Below are 18,803 nucleotides of genomic sequence, written 5' to 3' on the forward strand. Positions count from 1 at the left end.
AAAAAGCACTGATTTTAGATGATTTATATTTTATTTTGTTTCCTTAATAAACCCATTTCAAAGTTTCACCATCCTTCTTATTTTCTACAGTCTTACGATCCAAGACCTCCAACACCTTTTGCTTGAGACCTTGCTTGCCTTGGCGTTCTCTAAGTAGATGATCAAGAACTTGTTGACGGTTTAATGCGTAGTTGCCGACATCAGCAGCTTCTCCAGTGACGATACGCTTGATGTCTTCCTCAGAAGGCAACATGTATTTACGGTGAGGATACTTCTTGAAATCACGGCTGTTCAACAGCTCCAAACGCAAGGGAGAAGGTGAGTCAAAGTAGGTTTGCTTGATCTTTGTGTCATCCACATCGCTCAACTGATTAGGCACCCAGTTAGGCTTGGAACGAGTGACCAAAGTGGCAGTGACGCCCTCCTTGAAATCATGGCCTTGCAAGAACTTTTGAACAAGGTGATACTCCATTTTGAAACACTGGGCCAAGCTCAAAGAAGCACCGTTACGGATTTGCTGCAAGGTAACCTTGAGAGAAGTAGGTGACATGCTGTTCAACAAGCCCAAAGTTTCCTTTGTGAATTCAGTCTCGGGTTCCTTCTCCAACGCATGTACGATTTCACCAACGGTATCATACTTGAAGCAGCGGTCAATGACTTGACGAGTTTCGCCAGACAAGGAGAAGGCAGGTTCGTTGTCCAATTCAGCAGAGAATTCTTCAATGGCTTGGTTCACAATATCGTGGGAAGCATTATCGAGTTCGGATAAACGCGCCTCGAGAGCAGGAATACGAGACGATGGAACAAAGTGAGTCGCGACACCAGAATACAAGACGTCAGTGCCCTTGAGACGCTTGCCAGTCAAGCCAAGATAGACACCCAATTGACCATCCAAACGGGATAAGAAGAAGGATCCACCTACTTCGGGCAAGAAGCCAATGGCGGTTTCAGGCATAGCGAACAAGGTCTTTTCAGTAGCAATACGGAAAGGAGCATGAACAGACAAGCCGACACCACCGCCCACTACACGCATTGTCAATGCCAAGCCCTGTATTTTGCATGATCCCATCCCACACACTACTTACTGGTAATACCATCCATGATAGCGACAAAAGGTGTATCCAATGTTGCGATTAAATGATCCAATTGATATTCATCCTCAAAGAATTTGGTGGCATTTGGGTCTCCAGCTTCAGCTAAATCGACAACAGCTATAGCAACAAGTTAGTCTCTTGTAGAGAGGTACAGCTAGATTGAACCTTACTCTTGACATCACCCCCTGCACAAAAACCTTTTCCACCACAACTCTTTAGTAAGATGATTTTAGCTAAATCAGACTTTTCCCACGCCTAAAATACAAGTGCATTCAATGTGAGTCTAATGAAACTTTTTGTGAGCGATAGCGATGGCACCTACCTGGAGTTCGGGAGTCATGGCACGCACCATGTTCAAGTTCAAGGCATTCAGCTTTTTGGGACGATTCAAGATGATTTCGCGTACTGCCAAGTTGCTCTTGGGGAGGATCTCGGCCTAAAAAGTGACATGTCAATATGCTATTGTGGGGCGAGAGCATGGCGAAGTGTATGTCTTACTTGAGCAGCTTCGAGTCCAGAAATTGTGGTTGAAGAGGCGGCAGACATCTAGATGCGTTGTGTTAGTGATTGTGTCTCTATGCCACAGTGCAGGGCGATGCTTACGTTTCTGGATTGATTTGATGATGCGAGCCAATTCTTTGTAACAGTTAAACGTCTATTTGCTAGTGCAGTATTTGACATGCTCAATGAACGAATGGGTTGCTGTAAAGCTCTTTTGTTGGAGATCAGGGTGGAAAGTGAGCGTCTTTCCACAATGTTGAGTTGTTTTAAAAGAATGCGACTCATAATTTTGGAAATGAAAATATAGATTTATGAGTAACAGACAGTGGGAAAAAAGTAGTATAATACACTATCGAAAAAGAGAGAGAAATTGTTTTGTTTTACAGCCTATCCATGTTTAATCAAAATCCACTTGGGAGCTCAACAGACTTTTAGGCGCACCCCCCTCCATTTTTTGAGGAGGGTTGTGCGGGGACATCTTGCACAACAACAGTCAGCGACAGATCAGGCATTTGAAGGTATTGCTAGCTTGGCAATGTTGGACATACATGGCCTAATGCTTATCCAATCAAGTGGGCTTGTGCTATTATATTACAGATATTCATCTCAGGGTGGTCTGTCTCTAATGCTCTGGAACTTGAAGAGGGCCGTATCTGACACGGATATATGGCTGGCTCGCTGTTTCGCATCATCACTTTACCCAGGCCATCTTCTTACAAGTCTTTGCTTACTACGAGACAATACAAAAGAAGCTTGGCCAAACGCAATGTTGATCACAACATTTACATTGCGAATGCAACCATTAGGTTTATACATAGCTCTTCCACTTGCTAATCGGTTTAAACTTTCCCATCCCATTTGTCGGTTGCATGTGCCTTCATCATGTACCCAGGCTTATATATATATATATATTGATTATTACGCATTGTTTACAATTTTTTTCGGCTTTAATACGCTGTTTCATCGAGAACATCTCCTACCAGGCTTGTTTCATGACAGAATAGCCACATTTATTTTCATATGAAATAAGCATTCAACCTTGTTTTACATTGATATGATAGAAAATAGAATAGGTTTGTTATATTTTTTTTTTCGAGATGATTTGCTGACATGTAATTGTGTTGTTTGTTGCTGTTGTTGTTTAAAATGAGAAAAGCATATGAAAAGGGAGTGGGAGAAGGTGGTGTATTACAATAATTTGAAAGAGAAAAATTTACATGAACAAGTTTATATGTGTGTGTATGATTTAATAATTTACAGGGCTTGATAAAGCGTCTTGACCAAGTTGGATAAGTGATTGAATTTGAGATATGATTTCATCCTCTCTTTCTACTGGTTTTGCAGGTAAAGAGTGTGTTCTTCTCTTGTCGCGTTTCATGTCTAGATCAAGTGGTTGAACCTAAAATGAGCCAAGTTAGTACATCTGTGTTTATCAAATGTGATGATGGGAGTTACCTTGATATGCGATGTAGATTGGGATCTCTTCTTTTTGCTGCTTTTTGAGCTGCTAGACGGAGCAACACCAGTGAGCACAATAGGCTGTGTCAGTAGCTGCTGTTCTGCCCATTCCTGAGTCCTTCTTCTCTTTGAATCTTCAATCCGCCTTGTGGCCATTTTCTTTAGGATGGGTTTTGGAGGTGCCTCTACATACGAGACTGGTTGATCAAGCAGTGTACCAGTGAGATAGCTGTATGCTGTGATGGCAATGGCTGAAGTAAAGATAAGAGCATCTAGTAATCTTGAAAATATGACTTCAAATGAGGAATTCTTTGATGAGGCCGTATATGAACTCAAATCGTCGCTCGACATTGGATAAAAGCGATGATATAGAGAGGAGGCTCTCTGATGTTGATGATGCCTATATCTATCCATCTCTGTTGTGCAGACATTCAGAACAGACATGGTGTATAGTTTGAAAGGTGGAATGAAGAAGGAGGAGAGAGAGAGAGAGAGAGAAAAGAACATTTGCCGTTTGTTTTCTTTCTACTATTTATATACACTTGCTTACTTGTTTTTATTATGATTATTATGGGCCCGTTTATACAAGAATATCACGCGCCAAATTGTTGTTGATATGTGTGTATTGCGGAGTGATTCACAGTTGTATCCATCGCTATCATGGATGCTCTCTGCTACAAGTCTTTGATGTTTCGTTTTATTGTAACATTACACACAAATCAACAGCCATTACATCTTTGCTGACATGTGAATGAATAAGGGCAAATGCTAAAAAATAAGAGAAAAAGTATGAATACAACCGATTTGCATGATATCTGCATTCTCTCTATCTATCTATCTCTTTTCTTTGATGCCTTCGCTCCTGAAAAATAATAATAAATAATAACATATTCCCTTTACCCCTTTATTTTCCTGCTGTGGCTTGATAAAGGCAGAAGAAGGTTTGTAAAGTCGAAACATGAGATGGATCATGTCAGTTCTACAAAAAGATTTAATATCTCCTACTCAAGATTGTCGTCTACCCCCCCTCATTGTCTGACAACCGGCCCCGCCCCCTTATATTCATCTGTTTTTTTTTCTGCTGCTTTCCCATTTTAACAAAGATGGAACACCAACACCAACATGAACACCAGCATGATCATACGCACAGTCATGATCATGCCACTTTAAATGAAGAAGATCCCATTCAATCAGAACAGTTGCATCTTATCAAAGTGATTACAGCATTCGCTTATTATAAACGTCATTCGCTCAATCATAATCACAGAAGAAGACGCGATTATCTGTCTCTCTCTGAACATCACAAAAAGTTAATTCCAGACTATTTGGATAAAGTAAACCAAGTCGATGGTCGCATTGAAGAGAATATGAACTTGATTCGTGCCATTGTAAAAAGTGCCAGCATGTTTACGGAAGATGCAGACGATGAGCCAGCAGAGCAGAATTCCAAAGTAAAGCATCGATTTCATAGAATTACATGATGGCCGACTGATCCATCCTACACAGAAACAACAACAGAACCCTCCTGTCTCTCCTATGGACATGGACAAGGTGAGAAGCACATTGAAGCAATTTGTTCGAGATTGGTCCAAAGAGGTAACATTTGAATTGGGATGATATGATATCATCCATTTGCGAGTCTAATCATGATGATACATTAGGGAGAAGGTGAACGTAAAGTAACTTATGATCCCGTTGTGCAAGAGCTGAATGAGATCTATAAGGATTTGCCCATGCATGATAGGTAATTACATGAAACGCTGAATGACCTTTTGTCATATTAACAAACAAAAAAGAGGCGCCGTCCGTGTGCTGGTACCTGGCGCAGGACTAGGTCGATTGGCGTTTGATATTGCTAAAGCAGGTATGCAACAAATGAATATCCCTTTATGCAAAGTACTAAATGGACTCGTTTTGCTCTCTATAGGATTTAGTTGTCAAGGTAATTATATGCAGGTACAAATATAATCATGGTTTCCATAGCAACTAAATCATAATTATCAGGAAATGAATTTTCATATTATATGGTAAAGGAGTCAGACAAAGAGAAATGATTACCATTCTGCATGACTTATCCTCAGTTTCTATAGCTGTTTGCGTCGCATTTTGTTCTCAATAGACTCAAGACTGAAAACGAATATAAAATCTATCCGTTCATTCATTCGAATTCAAACATCAAATCAGATGAAAAACAACTGGATCCCGTCATGATTCCAGACGTATTGCCTGCTAACTTGCTGGACACTGTGGATTTCTCCATGGTTGCTGGTGATTTCATCGAAGTCTATTCGCAGGAAAACAACAAGGAAGCATGGGATGTGGTTGTTACATGCTTTTTCATGGACACTGCTAAAAATATACTCGAGTACATGGAAGTCATTCACAAGGCTTTGAAACAAAACGGCACATGGATCAATATTGGTATTTTCAAACTTGCTTAACCTTACGACGAAAGTGTGAAAAATTCATGCCATCCGTAGGACCCCTTTTATACCACTTTGAAGATTCGTCTTCAGGTGATGCCTCCATCGAACTCAGTTTGGAACAGGTAAAAGAAGTGGCCAAGAAGATGGGATTCAAGTTCAAAAAGGAATATATGGTGCCTACCACATACACATCCAATCCAGATGGTATGCTGAAATATGTATATGAGTGTGCATTCTGGACCGCAGTTAAGATATAGATTGTTTCCTTGTTTTCATGCTTTTTTTTTTTTTTAATTATTTTTATAGATAAAAATTTATCGACATTGCCAAATTTTGAGTGACTGATCAACACTGCCAGTAGCTACCAGTGGTGTAGTTGTGCAGTAGGATAGACAAGTGACAAAATGTGAATGTGCTTCAATCGTCTTTATACATCTTCCACTCTTTAAATCCCAAATCTTCATTGTCTTGTCATCAGATGCACTGACGAGGTACTTTCCACTAGGGTGGACCACCATCTCTCTCACCCAATTGTCATGGCCCACCAAAGTGCTTAGTAATTGTCCTGATGCAGTATCCCATAGCTTGATTGTCTTATCTCTAGATCCAGTAATGATGTATTGTCCAGGAACGGCCTGGTCTTTGCTTGATTTGACATTCTGCTCCAACCACTCCCATACAAATGGATAAGATGCCACTGGTAAAAATATAGCGCACTCCACAACATGTTCATGACCTCTAAATTCCATTTTGGTCTCTCCTTTTTGAACATCCCATACACGGGCAGTCTGCGACATTGCACATATGAGCAACTTGTTCTACTTGCACGCATGCACACATTGGTTCTTACCTGATCGTTGGAGCAACTGACTAACAGTCGCCCATCCTCGCTAGGGGATACTGATCTCACCCATTCTAGGTGCCCTACTAGCGTTTTGACACAATATCCAGATGACATTTCCCATAATTTGATAGTTTTATCGCGAGAAGCCGATACAACGATATCTGTTGTTGGAATGACAGCGACTGAGGATACGCTATGATCATGACCATACAGAGTACGAATACATTTATAATCGTTATTTGTATCCCATACTTTGATAGTCAAATCAGCGGAACATGATACGAGATGGTTTCCCTTTGCATCAAATGCGATGTCTTGCACTGCTTTTGTATGGCCCTTGAGTGTTCTTTCATACTCTCCAGATTCATAATCCCAAATCTTGATGGTTGTGTCTTCGGATGCAGATCCAAGTATCTGATAAATAGGATGAAACACAACGCGTGTAATAGGGCTACGATGACCCACTAACGAATGTCTTTCAGGTGCTCTAGGTATCCAATCAACTGAGCTAGTAGGTTTGCGTGTAGGAGCATTGTTTAATTCCTCCTGCATCTGTGTTGTTTTTGTCTCTAATTCCATAATCTTGTCTATAGCGTGAGTATATCTTTAGGCCACCTTGCAGCTTTTCTTTTTGGTACCTTTTTTTGTAATCGAATCACAGATGTCCACTTTTTCTCCAAGAGTCCAGCATATTTCTGCTTGGGATCAGGTATAAAATCATCGTTTTCTGTCTCGGTTTTCAGGGCGAGATATGCTTGGTTGAATCCCGAAGAGCTCAAGTAGTCCAGGATTGCTTTATGTCTTTTTATCATCGAGTGGTGAGTAGTCGTTTTCATTTATACATCACACAATGTTGGTTACTCACAGTTCATCTTTTTGACGTTCCGAAAGAATAGATGTGGTTGTCATGGTTTACGACAGTGATGGATTGGTTTGGTTTGGCGCGGAAACAAGAAGAGGTCTCTATAATAAAATGTACAGCAATGTATAGCTACAATTTGAAAAAGAGAAAGAAAGAGTTCAAAAAAGAGGGGGAGGGGGGGGGCAAATTATGAAAGTAAAAAAAAAAAAAAAAAAAAAAAAAAAGGTCGGGTATCACAAAAACAAAGGAGCTTTTCTAAATGTTACAGCAACAAAAAAAAAACAAGGACACGATGAGGTTTATACATGTATAAATGCAGTGTGGAAACTAAGCTTTAACCCTTTTTACTTGATATGGCTTTACCTGTAAGCTAAACCATCTAAATCAACAGACATTCGCAAGTGTGAACAGAGGTGAGATTGGTACATTTGGTACAGTTACACAGCTTGTCTACTAATTTAATCAAGAAAGATGTCTGCAACTCTGTTGGATTTGCTCCATTCCGATTGCTGACTATACGAATGATGTTGATTTGTTTACATTCTATAATGTATGCTATGCGTGCAAGTTGCACTAGCACATCTTTGTAAGTGTTTATAGGTGGATTCCGGTTCATTTTCGAGTATTCATCCACTAGGCTTAAATGTCACATTATACCTATCGAGTATTAGTAGTGTGTATAAGACTCGGATAAAAATGCTCGCTACGTAGCAAGTCAGAAAGGTGATCAGGTACACTTTGCTGACTTTCGATACTCTACAGAACATTACAGGAAGCTTTACCCTGCTCATTGTCTATGTGTACTATACAATTTCAAGTATTGCACTTTTTCCAATGATTCAAATCAACTACATGCCATAACATCTTGGCAACCAGAGATAGCTAGAATAACCTTGCTGTTTTGAGCCGCTCTATTTATTATAGACGAGCATTTGCCATGTACATTCTGTAGTAAGGTACCGCATATAAAACAGTCAACTATATTAAAAACCAAGAGCTTTTTATAGATTTTCAGCCATCATAATGATGATAATGAAAATGCCAATGTATGTCCAAGGACCAACAATAGGGTGGTGCACACATGCCAAGTTTCAGAGACAAATGCACCAGGTAATCTGCAATTACAAAATGTCGTATCATTTTTCCAGCGTATTTTTACCCAGGAAGTCTCAGCTATTTGGCCATGTGGGGTATACCAAGGAGGATGGAGGCCATGGTGGAGTCGTTTTCCCACTCAGTGATTGTTTGACTTGTGTTTTCACCTCTTGTATTTGAGCTTTTCTTGACCTTCTATTCTATTTTTGTTGCGTATTTTTTCACTCGTCGAATACCAATGGCTCATCCTCCTCTTTTAGCAGGTGAATTGGTTGTCGTTGCTCTAAAAGCTGTAAGTGATCGATATAAGCGAGATGCGTTCAATTCAATGAGATCTAATCGATGTTTGTGCATTCAACAGGAAAAGTTGCAGCATCAGGTAACTCGAGATTGGTGGTGCTCCATGTCAACAATTGATTAAACTTGAATACGATGCATCATAGGCACCAGGAAAACAAGATCCGTTTTGTTTGTTTAGAGTGGGAGATGTTATCAAGCGAACAAAGACAGATTACGGTGGAGGACTCTACCCCATTTGGGACGATCAGGTACAACAGCAACTGGATTTTGTATCAATACAATCAAAGACTAAACTCTTGTGCAGGTCAACATTCCTGTAGCCGCTGGACAATATCAGATGCATGTTCAAATCTTTGATAAAGACACCAAACCTAATAATCTGATGGGCGATGGCATTGTGGATTTGAAAAAGGTACTGAGAGACAAGGAACACGATGGCTACTTTCCATTGACCTTTCGCGGTCGGCAAGGCACAGGTGTCATTTATTTGGAATTGACATTTTATTCAGCAGTAAGTTGAGATGGGTAACATTGGGCTTGAGAACGCTCGAAAACTCAACATGTATGTAGCAAAATTCAGCGAGACCTCAGCAGCAGGTGAGATACCAGTATCCTCCTGGACATGTTCCCGGTGGCAACTTCCGTCCACCACCTCCTCAACAGCAGCACAGACCTCCCCATGCACCTCCACCACAGCAGCACCATCTACATCACCCACAAAACTATCCTCCTCAACCACAGCAACCACATTATAACAGTAGACCTCCTCCAATGCTCATTCAAACACCTCCAGTGCAACACCACCAAAGACCTCTACCTCAACCGCCTATTCAGCAGCCACATAGACCTCCTCCTCCTCCTCCTCCTGTCTCGCAACCGCAGCCTTATCCACATCCTCAACCAAGACCTTCCTCTTCCATGGGTACAGCTCAAATGTTTTCGCCTGTAATGCCTTCTCCACAACCGTTGTTGTCAGCCCCATATCAGCCAGCTCCCTCTCCAGCTACCAGACCGACACATTGTAAGTATAATGTTTGAATGCATTGCATTGGATACTGATCTTGGCTGTATAGTGAACTATCCTAATCAGCAGAGACAATCGTTTCCTACACCAGCACCCTATCATGGACCTCCAGGCGGGTTTCTTGATCCTTCACAGCAGCAGCCACATTACCCTCCTCAACCACCACCTCCTCAAGGAGGAGGGTATTATCCACCTCAGCCTCAACACCACAATAATAGACCACCGCCACCGCCACCTCCTTCTAGTATGGGCTATCCTAGACCCAACAACACCATGAGCTATCCATATCAATAAAGAGTTCAGCATGTATGCAATGTGTAACTTTCATTTGCAGTGACGACGGTTTGAACTGTGTCCTGTTTGTAACAATCACATGGAAAACTTCAAGCATATATATTAAGCCGTTTTCTCACCCCTATTTTCCCATCAGTTGTCTTTCTTTCTTTCTTCTTTTTTTCCCTTGCAATTTTCAACATGAGTCGATTGCATCTTTTGCGCAAATCAGGGTATATACGCAGCATCAAGCGGAACACGCATAAATGCAGATAAACTGATGCCTTTCATCTTAGCAATGCCGCTGCTCGCCGTTGTTATACAACCGAAGCTCCTTCTACCTTTTCGAATCAGTCCAAATTACCTCGGTTACCTATTCCCGAGCTCCATTTGACAGCTGCACGCTACAAGCGCAGTTTATTGCCTTTGCTATCTGCCTCTGAACATGCGGATGTAGGTAAGAAGGTGGACCGCTTCTTCAAGCCGGATGGGTTAGCACAAAAGTTGCAATCTCGCCTCCACCAACTCGATGATCAAGAGACAGCAAAGGGATTGAATTGGTTGGATCAATTGTGGCTACAAAAGGGCTATTTAGAATACCGTATCCCTACATTGATCAATGTCAATTGGTGGAATCAATTCCGTGATCCTGTTACTGGATTAGGCCAAGGGGCTCAAGATGGTCAAGTAACTGATTTTCAATTGAAGCGATCTGCTGGCATGATTGCTGGTTTGATTGATTACTCTAACCGCGTCAACAAGTAAGTGGGGGGGGGGGAGATCCCAATGAGCGAGTGATGGTGAGAAGACTCACAGTGCCTGTAGTGAGCAGATTCCTCCTGATGTGTCTCGTTCAGGTCCCTTTTGTATGCACCAGCTCAAAAATATGTTTGGCACAAGCCGTATTGCTGCTTCAGGTACTGACAGAGTAGTGACTCAATGGCCTTGCTTGGCCAAGCATATCAATGTGATCTACAAGGATCAAATCTTTTCAGTGCAAGTCATTGGCCCCAACGGAGAAACTGTGCCTGTAAAGACATTGGAAGCGTAAGTTTGTGTATGTGGAATTGGCTCGAGTATTCGATTGACAGATGCCATAGTCAGCTTAGAAGCGTAGTGGATCAAGTAGAAAGCACACCCATTGAGCAACGTCAAGCTGCTGTTGGTGTGCTGACTACTGAACATCGTGATACTTGGGGTGCTGTAAGTTTTTTTTTTTTTTTTTTTTGTTGGCTAGATATGTGCTCGCTATTGACCACACTCTCTTCTATAGATTCGCGAAGAGATGGAAACTCAGCCTACCAATGCTAAATCTCTCAAGAATATCGATGACTCCATCTTTGTTTTTTGCTTGGATGACTACAAATCTCCATTAGACCTTGATCTGTCTCACCGCAACATTTTCCATGGCCGCAATGGCAAAAACAGATGGTTTGACAAAGCACTGCAGTTTATTGTAGAGAACAATGGCCGTGCTGGTATCAATGGCGAGGTAAAAATACATGGATCATAACGAGCGCAGTATCACAGTTGACTCAACTCTTTGTAGCATTCTCCTGCTGATGCTGTCATTCCCTCTAGAATTGTAGACGACGTTTTGTCAAAGTAAGCATCAAAGATACATGTTGTAGCCTACCATCATATTAACGCGTTGCCTTTCTTGAAGGGAGCCAATTGAAGGAATCATGTCTGATGCCGCTATCACCAACTTGAAAAAGCCTACACTTCTCACTTGGCAGGTATCCAGCAAATTGGGAGACGCTATCCGTACAGCTGAGCAAAATGCATCTACTCTGATTGATGATTTGGATAGCGTTCTGCTTCATTATCCTGGATATGGATCCAACTTTATGAAGCAAGCCAAGGTCAGTCCTGATGGCTGGCTCCAAATGGTTTACCAACTCGCTTACTTCAAACATTATGGTACACACTGCCCTACCTATGAATCTGCTTCTACCCGTAAGTTCATTGCTGGTCGTACTGAAACTGTGCGCAGTTGCTCCACAGAGACTGTTGCATTTACAAAAGCATGGCAAGATAAGGATGTCAAGGTAAAAGAGAAAAACCAGCGAGAGAAAAGAGAGTCAATTCTGAAGTCTTTTTGTAGATCTCTGACAAGTTGGATCTGCTCAACAAAGCCATTAGTAGCCATTTAGAATACATGAAGGCAGCTAGTAACGGTCATGGTGTGGATCGTCATCTGTTAGGCCTACGTTGTCAAATGACACCTGAGGAAGCTGCCTCTGATGATGCTGCCATCTTCCAAGACGATTCTTACTGGGGATCTCAATACTGGAAACTGTCTACTTCAAATACGTCTCCTGGCGATTTGGCTTGGGGTGGGTTTGGTGCAGTCGTTCCTGAGGGCTATGGTATCAATTACGCTATTGGAAAGGAACGTGTGCGTATGAGTGTCTCTTCTTGGAACCACTACAAGGAAACGGATTCAACTGCTTTCAGAAAGACCATTCGTGATGTCTTGGATGAATTTGGCGATGTTGCTGAAAGATACCTCGTTCAAAAATAAAGAATGCTCGTGTATTTCATGCAGAAATGAGTGTATAATGATCTAATCAGAAGGCAGCTGTGCTGCTACTGTACTGAGTAATGACATAGTGGCGCATTCGAATGAGATTTTATTGAGGTATTAGCACTGTGAGTACAAAGTACATTGCAAATAGGAGAATATAGTAAGCATACAGAAGCCTATTACAGAGATGTAAGATGCCAAATATACGGATGAAGGTATGAACATAGAATGGTAGTAAACTACAAAGCATGGGACATATCAGTAAGGTTAGTTGATATGATGTCTAATGGGTAAAGGAAGTGTTGAACCATCATCGTCATCATAGCAATGCAGTTTTTGCGTTTGGCGTCTTGTAGACCGTCTCTGTAGAGAAGTGTGTTTTGCATCTTGTGTGTCAAAGGCTTTCTTTTTGTTCTTCTTCTTCTTCTTCTCTGGTTTCTTGATTTTGCCATCAACATAGTCAATGACAGTCTGGAATATAGCTTCATCACTGCTGGAACTGCTCTCATCATCCTCATTCAATACATTGAGCAAGCTGGTGCCACTGTTGCTGCTGTTATTGTTGAGCCTGTTTTGAAGCGTCAGCAATTCACTGCACCACCGACCTGTCAGCATGTGCTTTTCCATCATTTGCCACAGGATTCTTTGACAACACAACTTGTAATTGACGCCTTCTTCTGTATTTTTTATCTGATCATACACCTGAGTACTGATGAAGAGTATGGATAATGGCTGCGACAATCGATATCTCTCTTGAATGCGAGGCATCTCTTCTACTAGTACAGCTTTGCGCTGGGCATAGGCGGTTTGATCATTGACACCATGTTGCTGATTGACGACAAGCACGACACGACTCCACCAGGAAGGCTGATCTGCTTGTACTAGATTTTGGGGGTTGGTATTGATTTCCATTGCTTTCAACAGATTGTTCAATAAAGGATATACAGTGCCACTACAATCAAACCCAAATTGTTAGTTCCAAATGCCTGCTGTGTATCAGGTATGTACGCACATGACTTCAATGGAAACAATGACGAGGATGGTTGTGATGCCTAATCTTTGGCCTAGTCCTAACAGGTAATTTCGAGAGACAGGATTATCTTGACCCAAGCTTGTGTACTGAGATAGTGTGATTAACGAAGAGTTGCGGTCAATATGCCATGGTATGGTTCTTTCGTATTCTTCTTTTGGCTAAATTATATGGTTTTAAGGTTTACAATCATGCAACAGAATGAGAAATATTTACTGCGAATGGATGATTATCGGTGTGATTGAATAGCAGCTCCATGATCTCTGCTTGACTTTGGCCTGCCTACAAAATCAAAAACGACATGAATATGACTAATGGCAGCATGCAAGTCAGCGTCATTACCATGGCAAATGTGGGTATCACATAATGGTGTTTTGTAACGTCGGTTTTTTGTATGAATGGCAATGGTTTGCTAGGAACAAAACATCCATTTGGGTCAATAACAGATGAGTATCTCTTTAATGTCAGTCGCTTCTGGTGATAGGATTCCACGGGAGGTGTAATACTGTGCGGAGAGAAGTGTAAATTGACAGGAGATAAACTGTTTGGAGTTTCCAATCGTGGGCCCGCGATGGATAAAGGCGTTGGTATAGGTGCATGCGTAGGGTCATTGCCATTCCATGTCGTATGAAGTCTTAAAGGCGATGCATGTGCATTCGATAAAGGTGGAGATCCCATTGCACTAAAGTAACGAGTCTCTGTTGAGGATATAGTCGAGTTTCTTGATAGTGAAGATGATGCGTTTGAACTGATAGAATCCCGGTATCTGAGTGTCACTGGTGATTCATAATTTGGGTATAAATCGTCTTTATGATCTTCGCGTTGATCTAGTCGATGCTGAAATCGATGTTGGTCAAGTTGAGAGGACTAAAAAAAAACGTCAGCGTATTTGTTCAGGCACAAGCATGAATTACCTACTTCTCGGGATAAAGTATCATGTATACTCATACGCTCCAAATCATCTTGCCATGAATCTGCTATATTGATTCTTTCAACCATTGCTGTAAAAAAAAAAGGCGGGTATATTATCAAGACAGAAAAAGAAAAAAAAGAGAAAAGAGAAAAAGAGAAAAAGAGATGTGTTAGTAATCAGGTAACCAGGGAACCAGATGCTCACATTTTATATATGTACCAGATGTTCTTGTTTTGGTATGGTTATGGCGTAACACTACCCTACATTTGATTTTTTTTTCTAAAAGTACATGCATCATGTTGTTCCTGACCATAATCTACCAAAATATTACATTCACTTAAAAAAAAAAAAGAAGCCTGTTGATTCTATCGAGTAGAAAAACCGAATTCGACAATCAAAATCTCTGTCTTTCTCTCTTTTGCTGCTCATTCTTGTACAACTGTAAATTAGTTTACAGTAGCGTTGACTTAAATGACCAAGCCTTTGGCCCTTTTCCCCATTGTAAACACAAACTAGTGGTACAGTGTTGCTGCAGCACTTTGTTGATGAATGCTGGTTACTGGCCTATCATTGTTAGGGTTTGCCATAATGTGCTCGGAAATGAGTCAGATATGCAAAGTGGATACTTTGTTCGATGGGCATATATGATCCACTCTGTTGAACTTCTTAAGTTGCTGTCGTTGCATGCACAGATTTCATATTCATAAGGGAGGCTGCTTTGCAGTCTCGAATGATGAGTCATTGGAACAAAGATATACTGATAATTTTTAGATGAAATTTATTATACAAGCATTTGTCTTTCTTCTTTTGACATCAACCGATTATAAAATCTGTCTGGCACCTTGATCCAAATTTACTACTAGAAGCGGTGGCTCCTTTCTTATTATTACACATAAACTCTCCGTTTAATACGTTTTCATTCAAAAGATGGTATGTCAAAGCAAGAAGCTCCAAAAATAGGGTCAATCGTGTGATCATACAATAGCTGTTGGCCACCTTTGTGATTATACGGATTGCTGATTGTTTCTGACTTTCTTGGCCGCCATGCAATTTACCCCTAAATTACATGTTGCTAGATATCAAGAGCAAGAGAGAGATGGTCTGAGCATACAGACCTTTTGGAGACAGTAAATTTACAATCGAGCATATTTCGTGATGTTTTCAATGGCTGGAAGATGTATAATAGAACAAAGCAGCTTGTTTCTGAACATCTTTGTGTTATGACAAAATACAATGTAAAATTGAATCTGCCAAAAAATTACACTTTCATTGGAAATGCAACCAGAGAAAGCATTTATGTACTTTTTATTATGCTAGGGTTTACAGCATGATGATGAAGCATAATACAAATAGGTTTACTACCAATGATTTGTAAATTATAATTAGCATGATTTCCCCAAAGGACATAAGAGTAGCTCAGGGCCCTTCGTATGAGGCCTTGCTAGGGCATTTGATACAACATTGTAATCTAGAAACAAATCTGATGGCACTAGTTTTGAGAAGGCCTTGAAGTCGTTTTTCTTGACAGCTACTGTTCAAATATCTTGGCCTGTACTCGATATGTACCCTGGCTAATCGTACTGGATACAGTGCCTTGAACCCAGTCTGTTTCCTTTTTTGAAGTTTTGACTATAACTGTTGTTGTCTCACCCAACTTTCTAATATGTCTTTAGTGGACTAAAGAAGCCGCATCGAATGGCGCTAATTACATTCTCTTTGAAATGCGCGAGTACAGTAACTTAATAATATGAGTGTCAATGATGATATTATGCAAATATGAATCTAACAATTTGCTCAGATTGAACGAGATGCTTATCAGGTTAGCAGGACAATTTTGATGGTTGTCCACAACAGAAGAGATGTCACATCTTGCAGTAAAGCTAGACTTAAAGTCTATCCATAATGTTAAACACTCTTTAAGGAGAAAAGACTGAAACTGGGCAGGCTGAGTCGGCGTCAGCACAATTGAGAAAGTCAACTACAAAATTTTGGATCAAAGTGGAGCGAATAGAAATTCATAATACCTGCAAATCCCGTAATACAAGATTCGACACCAGAAGATTGTAGTGAAATCGTGTTTAAATGGTTTCACGAATCTACACTGCCGAAAAGATCATCTCGAGCCAAATTGTCCAAATTCAATTGCTCAAAGCTAGCTTTTGCTACACTGGTGCATATAAAATTCTTTTTGTGTGCCAGCATGAGTCATATAACGCCTGGAACTTATTTCATAGACTTGACCATCACATAGATGTTTCTGTGCTGCTATTAAGGAAAAACGTTTTTTTGCCACCGTAACCTCCAATTTATGGTTTGAAAATCTGATTTTAAAGGAGACATTGTAGGTGCTCAAAGTACGACTCATTTTGTAGACCAAACACAGAGGAGCAAAGTCTGGTTAATAATAGAAAAAATTGATGGAGTTGGTAAATGCACAAGTAATAATGTCAAAGCACTGCTTTATATATATATATATATTGGTTACTTTATACCTACCTTGCTTGGTTGTTTAACAACGAATGTAGCGATTGAGAATCCAATCATACTGCGTTGTTTAGCAGCCTCTCAAAGTGGGCTAAAAAACGCTCTGAAATAAAACTTCTACCATTAACATAGGGGGTGAAAAGGCTACTCTCTTCTGTTAGTAAAACGCGTAGCGTATTCTTTACTCTTTGCTACATTGTAAGAAATGAACATTCAATCCTATTTCATGAGATAACCGACATTGGAGATGCTATTTTTTAGAAGGGAAATAGACATATCTTAAACTGGAAGACATATTATAATCGAACAAAGCAAGCTACAACTGTCTAGTCCTAAAATCAAGTGTCTCCAACATGTCAAGTATCTACTGATGACTTAAAAACAATAAGTTAATATGGCCCTTTTCGTACGCTCCGGTTTTTAAAATGCTTGGTCAAATTCATAGTTGTGTCGTGTACACATGCGGAAGGTCAACGGAGCTTCAATTTTTATTGTTCTGAATAATGATCCATGGGATTCCGAAATCTATCAACCTTAACATTGCGCGTTTCTTGATAGCAAACACCTCTTCAAACTTATATGAAACTTGTAGAGAATTCAAAAGAAAATATAATGGTATTTATTTCAAATCTCTGGTATGCATTGTTCGCCTGATATTTGATGCGATTGTTTTTGCAATTTTTTGATTGTTTTCTAAAGATTAATCAGTATCTGTCATTAAAACAGTTTGTTAAGCGTTACTAAACATTGTAGACCAAAAAATTTCCTATCAAATATGCTATTGCTTGAAGTTCTGGTATAACTCTTTCATGAAATATTGACAACATTGTCCTGACCAAAAAAAGGTCACCCAATTTTTTTGCTTGTTATCACAGGCAGATTTTGAAGAAAAATCCATGATTTTGCATGACACTCTTTTTTTGACCATATATCGACAAATACTCACTGGACTAGCACAAAACAAAGACCATCATTCGATAGTTCTACGTCAGATCTGCAGTAAAAAGGGGTTAAAAAGCAGGTAGAATACTGTTAAAATCCTTCTTTATTTGAAATTAAGATAATGTGCAATAAAATGTATATTCTACGTCTCTATTTATATTATTTGGTTTATATCTCTTATCTGGCAGCAGTTTAGTAGTTGCCAGTGATTCCATTACTTTATATAATATTTTTGTTGGGTCATTTAGTTGTTGATCTGATGGATTAAGAACGGTATTTCAATATATGGTTTTTGAATTATGCGTAAAGAATAGCTCTTTATTGTTGAGCCTGTATCCTTCTTAGGTATATTTATGTTACAACACATTACAATACCCTTGACATTTACTTTAGTATCTGTCATCTCTTATTTTAGAGCATTTAACCCTTGCTATCATCATGCTAATACTATTATTATGCATGCTTATCTGCTGGTGGTAGCATGGTTTGATTGAGATGACATTTATTTTGGGCTTTGTTTATGATGGGAATCTAGTCTAGTTCACTTCAAGATCCAATATAATATAAGGGTTATAAGTACCAAATGTACGTTCCCCTCATAAATTTGCTCAAAACCATATATTTTATGAGCTACCGGTAGGGGATAATCAAAGCTATTTTTTGTTTATCTATAATAACCATATTACTGTATACAGAATTGAAAAAGAAACAGAAGTTATTAAGTTTGAAGCTCTCGTTCAGTTAGTTAAATCTAGCGGTATGGCCCTTTGAAAATCGGTCATCTGGAACATTTTCCGTCATTATTCATTCGCATTATCTTCTTTATCTCCGCATCAAACATGTTACGTCAAGAAACGCTTTTTCTACAACTTTCACTATGCATACATCCCGCATTCTTATAGTAATTTAGAAACTGTTACTAGCAGCATTTATTCAAAATTAGCCATTTTCAAAAGTCACCAACAATTTTTCAGCAACCATAAGAGTAATGCAAATTTGGCTTGTGTCATTGTCATTTTGGCAAAAT

At 39.9% G+C, this 18,803-nt stretch overlaps 7 protein-coding genes across 7 annotated transcripts; 3 read left to right on the top strand and 4 right to left on the bottom strand.

Annotated features, from left to right (window-relative positions):
• Window positions 1–43: 43 nt before the first annotated feature.
• Window positions 44–1,880, bottom strand: ATC70_002257 (uncharacterized protein; the record flags this gene model as incomplete). Its single annotated transcript, XM_064821636.1, has 6 exons — window positions 44–1,023; window positions 1,086–1,211; window positions 1,265–1,349; window positions 1,417–1,530; window positions 1,593–1,640; window positions 1,698–1,880. The coding sequence occupies 6 exons, from the start codon at window positions 1,878–1,880 to the stop codon at window positions 44–46; spliced, it is 1,536 nt and encodes a 511-aa protein (XP_064681322.1).
• A 961-nt stretch (window positions 1,881–2,841) lies between these two features.
• Window positions 2,842–3,404, bottom strand: ATC70_002258 (uncharacterized protein; the record flags this gene model as incomplete). Its single annotated transcript, XM_064821637.1, has 2 exons — window positions 2,842–2,994; window positions 3,051–3,404. The coding sequence occupies 2 exons, from the start codon at window positions 3,402–3,404 to the stop codon at window positions 2,842–2,844; spliced, it is 507 nt and encodes a 168-aa protein (XP_064681323.1).
• A 752-nt stretch (window positions 3,405–4,156) lies between these two features.
• AYR1 (NADPH-dependent 1-acyl dihydroxyacetone phosphate reductase) lies at window positions 4,157–5,736 on the top strand (the record flags this gene model as incomplete). Its single annotated transcript, XM_064821638.1, has 8 exons — window positions 4,157–4,504; window positions 4,560–4,649; window positions 4,715–4,797; window positions 4,850–4,917; window positions 4,981–4,995; window positions 5,058–5,080; window positions 5,144–5,474; window positions 5,534–5,736. 8 exons carry the CDS (start codon window positions 4,157–4,159, stop codon window positions 5,734–5,736), a joined length of 1,161 nt encoding a protein of 386 aa, XP_064681324.1.
• A 57-nt stretch (window positions 5,737–5,793) lies between these two features.
• On the bottom strand, window positions 5,794–7,232 carry ATC70_002260 (Fe2OG dioxygenase domain-containing protein; the record flags this gene model as incomplete). Its single annotated transcript, XM_064821639.1, has 4 exons — window positions 5,794–6,267; window positions 6,330–6,905; window positions 6,962–7,124; window positions 7,189–7,232. 4 exons carry the CDS (start codon window positions 7,230–7,232, stop codon window positions 5,794–5,796), a joined length of 1,257 nt encoding a protein of 418 aa, XP_064681325.1.
• Window positions 7,233–8,518: 1,286 nt separating this feature from the next.
• On the top strand, window positions 8,519–9,898 carry ATC70_002261 (CMP/dCMP-type deaminase domain-containing protein; the record flags this gene model as incomplete). The annotated part of the gene is made up of 6 exons (XM_064821640.1): window positions 8,519–8,572; window positions 8,642–8,659; window positions 8,724–8,828; window positions 8,885–9,091; window positions 9,151–9,601; window positions 9,654–9,898. The coding sequence occupies 6 exons, from the start codon at window positions 8,519–8,521 to the stop codon at window positions 9,896–9,898; spliced, it is 1,080 nt and encodes a 359-aa protein (XP_064681326.1).
• A 180-nt stretch (window positions 9,899–10,078) lies between these two features.
• ATC70_002262 (uncharacterized protein) lies at window positions 10,079–12,404 on the top strand (the record flags this gene model as incomplete). Its single annotated transcript, XM_064821641.1, has 8 exons — window positions 10,079–10,110; window positions 10,174–10,638; window positions 10,703–10,924; window positions 10,978–11,080; window positions 11,151–11,369; window positions 11,427–11,482; window positions 11,544–11,928; window positions 11,985–12,404. 8 exons carry the CDS (start codon window positions 10,079–10,081, stop codon window positions 12,402–12,404), a joined length of 1,902 nt encoding a protein of 633 aa, XP_064681327.1.
• Window positions 12,405–12,674: 270 nt separating this feature from the next.
• ATC70_002263 (uncharacterized protein) lies at window positions 12,675–14,436 on the bottom strand (the record flags this gene model as incomplete). The annotated part of the gene is made up of 5 exons (XM_064821642.1): window positions 12,675–13,359; window positions 13,420–13,598; window positions 13,654–13,719; window positions 13,780–14,304; window positions 14,356–14,436. The coding sequence occupies 5 exons, from the start codon at window positions 14,434–14,436 to the stop codon at window positions 12,675–12,677; spliced, it is 1,536 nt and encodes a 511-aa protein (XP_064681328.1).
• Window positions 14,437–18,803: the final 4,367 nt, after the last annotated feature.

This window comes from Mucor velutinosus (assembly GCF_035048745.1).
Source record: "Mucor velutinosus strain NIH1002 chromosome Unknown tig00000093, whole genome shotgun sequence".
NCBI lineage: Eukaryota > Fungi > Mucoromycota > Mucoromycetes > Mucorales > Mucoraceae > Mucor > Mucor velutinosus.